This window comes from Larimichthys crocea, chromosome VI (assembly GCF_000972845.2).
Source record: "Larimichthys crocea isolate SSNF chromosome VI, L_crocea_2.0, whole genome shotgun sequence".
Lineage (NCBI taxonomy): Eukaryota > Metazoa > Chordata > Actinopteri > Sciaenidae > Larimichthys > Larimichthys crocea.
In genome coordinates, this window is record NC_040016.1 from 12,994,959 (window position 1) to 13,002,364 (window position 7,406).

At 38.9% G+C, this 7,406-nt stretch overlaps 1 protein-coding gene and 1 long non-coding RNA gene across 3 annotated transcripts; one reads left to right on the top strand and one right to left on the bottom strand.

Annotated features, from left to right (window-relative positions):
• Positions 1–606: 606 nt before the first annotated feature.
• On the bottom strand, positions 607–5,938 carry miip (migration and invasion inhibitory protein). 2 transcript variants are annotated; one of them, XM_010731358.3, is made up of 9 exons: positions 5,578–5,938; positions 4,779–4,972; positions 4,077–4,185; positions 3,878–3,989; positions 3,704–3,783; positions 3,482–3,608; positions 2,779–2,875; positions 2,528–2,629; positions 607–1,428 (listed from the first exon to the last, which is right to left on the bottom strand). In XM_010731358.3, the coding sequence occupies exons 1-9, from the start codon at positions 5,783–5,785 to the stop codon at positions 1,423–1,425; spliced, it is 1,035 nt and encodes a 344-aa protein (XP_010729660.3). In that variant the 5' UTR covers positions 5,786–5,938; the 3' UTR covers positions 607–1,422. The 2 variants fall into 2 exon arrangements, with proteins under 2 accessions (XP_010729660.3, XP_010729659.3); XM_010731357.3 differs by lacking the exon at positions 607–1,428 and adding an exon at positions 1,953–2,308 and having other exon boundaries at positions 5,578–5,937.
• On the top strand, positions 2,201–4,947 carry LOC113745912 (uncharacterized). Its single transcript, XR_003462480.1, has 4 exons — positions 2,201–2,339; positions 2,555–2,659; positions 4,600–4,660; positions 4,807–4,947. It is a non-coding gene; the product is annotated as an uncharacterized LOC113745912 (long non-coding RNA).
• Positions 5,939–7,406: the final 1,468 nt, after the last annotated feature.

Sequence of the window (7,406 nt, forward strand, 5' to 3'; positions counted from 1 at the left end):
AAAAAGAAAATCACAATCTGGTCAGTCTATGTTGTCTTAAAATGAATGTATTTTATTACAGGGTAACCTATGTCACACATCATATACAAATCTTTATGTTTACCATTAAAGTATTTCACTTTCTCTCTTCCTTCTAGACTACTCCAGTTAAAACACATCTTCTTATAATTCATTCAAGGTACTGTACGTGCTGATGTTGTGCCCAGATAAATACCCCTATGTTTCGCTTTGTTTGTTCCTGTATGAGACATTGACATTTCACAATAAAGTTTCCCCTCCCACATCCTTATCAAGCAGATGCAGTCCTGGTGCTTATTGTGGTCTTGCTGTGTTTTCTCTGTGGTACTAAATTACTTACTTTATCAAGTAATGCTAAGGTGATTTTTAAATGGCATACCTTAAAAACGTGACTAGTAGAAGTGAAACTTTTTTTTTTTGAAAGAGCTACAGAAGCTATTTCTAGCAAGTTTGGCCTACTTTCATGTTTTGGTGGACTAATCTTACTGTAATACTGTAACTTACCGCTGAGTAATTTCCAATAGTGCAGCTCAAGATTGGTAAATGAAACTTGCTTCAGGCAGGGATGAGAAATACATTCTGGCTTCTTTTTTGCTTTAGTTCCTTTAATTCTTATAGTGCAGATGTTCATATCAGTCAGGGCTTACAACACGTGCTCATTACCATGTGAACAATGACAATGTATATCTGAAACAGGTGTTTTACAGGTCTTAGGCAGGTTTCAAATCCTGTTTTCCTCCTAGGAGCACATTACAGTGAAATCGGACTTACACCTGGAAGAGACACTAGTGTCGTCGTTATCTGAGGACTCTATTTACCACTCAGATAAATCATCTTTTTAATCTGCATCAAGCATCATTAAAACCGCATGAAAACATGCGTACCAATTGAAGATATGATGATAAAACAATCTTGAGAAGCGTAATTTCCCTCAACAGCTGTTTGCAGTGACAAGATGTAGTATCTCAAAGCCTCATCTTCACAGCTTTACTCTGGTGTCATGTCGCTGGTCTGCGATAAAGATCACCAGTTTGTCTACCAGATAACCGACATATGGTGCTATTCTTTGGAAAAGTCGGTACAAAACATCAAAGTAGAGACAGCAGGAACTACATTAGCGTATCTTTGCAGTACTTTATTCATCAGTGAAAAAAGTCAGTGGAGAGAAAAAGTGTAGTCCAAGATGTCTCATGTTGGAAGATTTATTAAAGAGAAATGATCAATACCCTCGCCATGACATGATGCCACCTCAGTTCTCAAAGAGCTGTCCTCAGAGCAGTGACACAAACTGGAAAACACTGACGTGTCATCGGTGGGATTGCTACATTATGTGAGAGGTGGTTGTGGTTTCCTGTGACTTGCATCTTCTATACAGTACATTGTCCTCAGCTTCTACAGTGTTTTTCAGCCCTGCAGTAAAGAATTGTCAAAGGAAGTCAAAAACAGAAGTAGGCATGAACCTGAGAGCCAAAGCAAACACATGGAACGGGAAACGCTGACTGGTGCCCGAGCAAGGGAGGTGATTCAAAATGACTTCCGTAATGCTGCAGAATTGACTAACTCAGAACCTTGGTTGTGCGTTTCTAAAACAATCTCACTGTGTTAAAGGACTTTCGATTCCACTGTGTCGTAACAGCGTGATCTCTTGCTTCACATCCTCAGTCACATGTGAAGTCTAAATCTGTTCAAACTTTAATTCAGATGAGAACAAATGAAGAATAAATAAAATGCTGCATTATAAACAAGTGAATTATGCCCAGTTCTTTAAACTAGCCTATTTTGATCACATTACGTATTATAAATAAACAGAAAATGAAAAAGAAAAATCTAAGATTTTGCATTTTATTTCCTAACTTATCTATTTAATCTATTTTGATCCAGCGTGCAGGATTTAGAGGGACCCGCTCCCTCTGTAATTATAAAACAAATCATTCTAGGGTCACAAAAAGAGAACAATTTTTATTTTCAAGTGAATTTACGCTAATGAAAACATACTAAATATTATTCCATTTCTGCCAAAAGATCCTCCTGAACATAAAACCTTTAGTAGAAACATTTCAGAAAATCATTATTATAAGAAAACACATACAGATACATGAGCATGAAAAAAAACGGGAAATTGTTTTGGGCGGTGTAAAATGGTTCGTAGGAAGTACAGTCACTTAAAAATTGCTTGTCAGTGCAAAGGGTAAGATGTGCTTCCTAGTTTTCTTTTAGGAGAGAAGTGTTGGAATTTGTGACGAGCCAAGCGAGACACATCTGAGATCTGGCTGCCGGACACTTTGAGATCCTGAAAAATAATTGTGCCATATCTTCACAAGGTTCAACATTCATCTTTTACTTTGCTGTTGTTTTTAGATCACGGTGGGGAAAGCCCACTTGTAACTGATAAGTGATAGGTGTAACCTTTGTTAGCGTTATTAGTTCCACATGTGCTTTCCCTGCTGTTATGAGCCAAAATGATTGCTGTGGAAATTCTCTAGAATGTTTTAGTTTGGCTGAGTCTCACCTCCAGCTCTTTGTTCTTTGTATTCAGACTGCTCCGCAGGTCAAGGCTGCTGGGTGGCGGCAGTGAGCTCTGACCTTTGTTTGACCAGCCTGAGAGACAGTGCTGCGCAGGATCGGACAGATGCAGGAAGATGTAATTAATAAAATGTACTATTTTTCAAACAAACAAGTGTTAATACAATATGTAAAGATCACAAAGGGAAATGAAACAGATTAGTTATCATAAATGGTGTCATTAAAACATTTACTTACCGACGGTAACCCCAGACTATCAGAAGGATCAAAACTGCTCCGCCGATGAGCTTTGTATTTGTAAGATGGCAAGAGGGCGGAGCGAGGGATGCTGACCCTTACAAATAGAACAAAAAAAAATTCATGAGACAATACACATGCTGCTACAGTTACAAGTACAATGGGATGATCTGAACATAAATGAACAAAAACTGATTTTTATGGAGGTTATCGCTTAAAAACATGACAGAGACTGATAAACAGATGATTCGTGCTATCGTAGAGCCTGTTTTTTCTGAAAGTCTAGTAATGCTTTAGTCATTTCAAAAAGGGGAATAAATACATATTAAACATTTAGACTATTACCATGACTAAACTGCTGTTATGACTATCAAAAACCTTTTTCAATTTCAGTGGTGACTCCAGTGAATCCCTGAGGATGCCACTGCTAAAGCCCTTTTGATATGCTTTAATGCGTTTCAACACACATTACTTCTGAAGGTAGCATTACCTGACAGCAACATTTACAGACACAAAGTCTGAAACAAGCCCTGTTCCTGGCTTTACTTTTAACAAAACAGCACAATATAAAAGCTGTCAACTGCAGCCAAGGGCCCCATCGCCTTCTGGGTTTGTATTTATATGAAATAACATGTCTGTCGCCCAGGGGCAATTAAGTTCTCTGTTGTTCGTTAAAAGTAATTATAGTGCACATCATCACTACCTGATGAGAGCTGGTTCAGCAACAGTGTGTGGGTGCGAGGTTTTATGCTTTCTGCAGACCGGGCAGGATTCCTGAGAGTGAAGTGGGACGGGGAACAGTCTGCTGTTAATCCTGTATGAGAAGGTACCTGAACAAAAAGGTGAGCAAGAAAAGATGTCAGCTACATTAGCTATCATGACAAGCAAAATGAGATCAGTCTATTTGAGTAATAGCCCCTCTTACATTGATGAGTGTCCGTCTTAGCCTCCGGGACGTTCTTGTCTGTTTGCAGCGGCAGGACTGACTGATTCTCCTCAGCAAATCTATGAGGAGCGGCAATGAATAGTCATTTAATGAAGCCATCGAAACTTGACACACATAATCAGTCGCAGATGCGTTCAAGCGTGAAGCACTCACTCTGCTTGCAGGCTGTGGACACACTCGTCTTTATTGAGTGATCGAAATGTGCACAGGTCATTGAAGAACTCATCAGAGCGCTCTATCAAAGAGTCCTCAGCATCCAGGACTCCTTAGAGGGAACAAACATCACCTGTTAATACTCCATTAGAGGATAATGTGCATTACATAGAAAGAGGCAAACACAGATAAGGCGTACCTGCTATCCAGTCATAACCGAGTAAAGGCTGCATGTGATGATGACTCTCTGAGGCGGATGTCTCTTCATGTTCATTAGACTGAAATGTGACCCGATTCCGCACTTCCCTCTACACAAACAAAATGAGTAGAGATCAGCATGTTCTGCCTCCAATAAATCAGCTAAAAGAAAAAATTCATCAAGTTATTCCCACACACAGCATAACATACATGTTAGCACTTGTTCTGTTAGGAAAATAACAAAAAATTTTTTTTAAAAAGCTTTAAAATGTGCATCATTTTTTTCTGAGCAGCTCAAAAGACTTTAACTTTTATATAAGTTTTACAGTCTAACACTTACCGAATCATCTCATACACTTTCTTACACGTTGGATACACCTCCAACCGAGCGTGTAGTGTAGGAGATAACAACAAAAATGTTGGACTTTTGGACACACAATGCAATTATTCGGCTTCGGAGAAATTGAGTTATGATGAAAAGGTTGTTCTCAGACAGCTGATGAACATATTGTGCTTCTGTCAAGGTGAGATTGAGCTACGGAAACCATCTCGCACACAGGTCCTGTGAGTTCCAGCGATAAGGCGGTGAGTACCATTTGAGTTTGGGATAAATTAAAAGTTATGAGATAACTGAGATTAAAAAGGTAGAAGATCAGTGTGGTGATGATGCTCTATTCAACTGCATGAGCTCATTTCTTCTCACCTGTTCTTTGCTGTGACTTACTAAACAGGACTTGGGCCTCGCATCCTGCGGCCTGTTGTGGACTCGCAGATGTCGGTCGCTGTCTTTGAAAAGGTCAGACGGTGTCGTATGTTCAGCAGAGCGTCCACTCTGTTTGGAGGTCAAAGGTGGCGTTGTAATATTGCTCCGGATGCCTGTTTGTCCTTCACATATATCTGATGGAGACAGGGAGGAACAGATTTCTACATTTTGTACTCGACACTTGCACAAAACAACAACATGAAAAAGCAGTAAAAGGTCAGAGGATTCAAAAGATTATTCCAAACTTTAAAAAAAAGCAAATATCGGAAATTAGTATGTGCCCATAGGTCCACACATTTGAGCTCCCCATTGCAACTTGTCAAGCATTACTTTATCCAGTGTGTAGGATTTACGGTGAGGTTTGCAGACTGCAACCAAATGAATATCCCTTACTTCACCTTCCTCTACCGTGCATGTAGGTAAACCTAAAAAAGTCTCTCCTTAGACAAGGCTCATTCAAGGATCACAAAAACACAAGTTATATTATCAGGTTTGATTTTACACTCATGAAAACATAGTTATGAATATTTTATCTGCCAATACAACCCCCCAAATCTTACACACAGGACCTTTAAGGTAACTGATCACTAACTGATTAATCACATTTATCCACTTGTTGTGTCGGTGTAATTAATGTGACCTTAGTGCAGAGGTAAACAACACAAATTAAGACATATTGGAGGGTCGGCACATCCTGATCTCGCGTTATTAGCCTCGTGTAAACACACAGTTTCATTACCCGCGAGTCTCACGGTGGGTCTGGCGAGGGCAGCCCTGCCCGCGCCGCGGTCTCCATCGGTCAGGGTGCGGAGGAGCTGTGCGGGCTCTCTGCTCTCCTCAGCCTCGTCCTCTCGGTCCCTCTTGCGGCTCTGACTGCAGCCGCTCAGCCGCTTCAGCTGGTCCAATAAGTCCTTGTTACGCTGTCGTAAAACGTCCAGTCCGTCCATTGAAGACGCTTTTTAAAACTAAGACGCTTTTTTAAACTTTTATAACACGTTAAAATCACGTTTATCCACCTGAGGGCGGGTCGAGCAGCGGAAGTTCCTGATTTCTTTGTCGTTTAAACCTCCAGCGGCTCCATAGCAACGCGTTGACAACAATGATTTGATTGGCTGCGAAACCTCTACCCATGACGACATGATTTTTTTTTTAAAGGGACAGACACGCTTTTATTTAAACTGCAGAGCATGAGGGTGAACAGCAGAGGGCGATGTTTACTATTTACTATTTTATAGTATGTGATACAATTACAGTAACAAAAAAGATTATTACAGTATATACATATATACATATATACACACACACATATATATATATATATATATATATATATATACACACACACACACACACACACACACACACACACACACACACACACACACACACATATACACATATATGTGTGTGTCTGCATATAATCCAGTAGTCTGAATCTCATTTATGTCAGAGGATTACAAGAATACCTGTATGTTCTTTACTATGCTAATCTGAACAGCCAAAGATGAGTTGCTCTTCAAGTTTCATGTCTCTTTCCCATAGGTCTGCTCTCAGCCCTATCAGCCAGACTCAGAAGGAAACTGCCGCAACACAACAATAGAGTACCTGTTGGAAGACTTTAACCTGTTCTGCAAGAAATGTCCCCCTGGTAAGTGTCTTGTAAACACAGCAAGGACTGCAGCCGGATTCATATAAGGACTGAAAGACAAAGCTGTCTCAATGCAGAATACGATGATATGTATTTGATGACACATGCTGTGAAACGTGTTGGTAAAAGCTTGGCTGTGGAGGTGTGACAGAAAATAAAAAGCACCTTCTGTATTTAGACATTTATCCGTTTCCTTCTTTCATTCTAAGAGACATGAAGTGAGTTTATTGTGTGTGCTAGTTCCTTGAGAAAAAATATTTAATTAAAGTCTGGCCAGCTAAATATAGATAGATAGATAGATAGATAGATAGATAGATAGATAGATAGCATCCAGTAGCAGCATGCAAACATATATTGAACATACATTAGAATTAACCTATAACACAGTAACCATACGTTAAAATTAACCTGAGATAGATCTAAATTTAGATATGTACGGAGAAATTAAATTAAACATTTGCAGAGAAAAGTAGAGAAAACTACAGATAGACATTAAAACTATATACATTCAAAATATGCTGAGCAGAGGGTACACTCAAAAAGATTATTTGGCTACTTATGCATTTCAGTTACATAGAAAATGTACATCCATTTGAATGACATTGTTTTAATATAAATAAACTAACAAACCTAATATGATGCAAGTAATAAGATTTATGTGATAATACTAATAAACTCAAAATGACTGCATTCATTTTCACTGTTGGATTTGGGCAAATAAACTGGCTTTATTAATATTGAATGCATAAACCTGACTACTACTACTACTATTACACTACTGTGTAGTGGAAGCAGATTGAATTTATTAGTACTATTACATAAATGGTAATACTTGCTTCACATTAATTTTATTAGTTGATTTATATTAAAAGCATATAATTCAAATGGATTGAAGTGCAAGTTAACAGAATGCCCAGGAA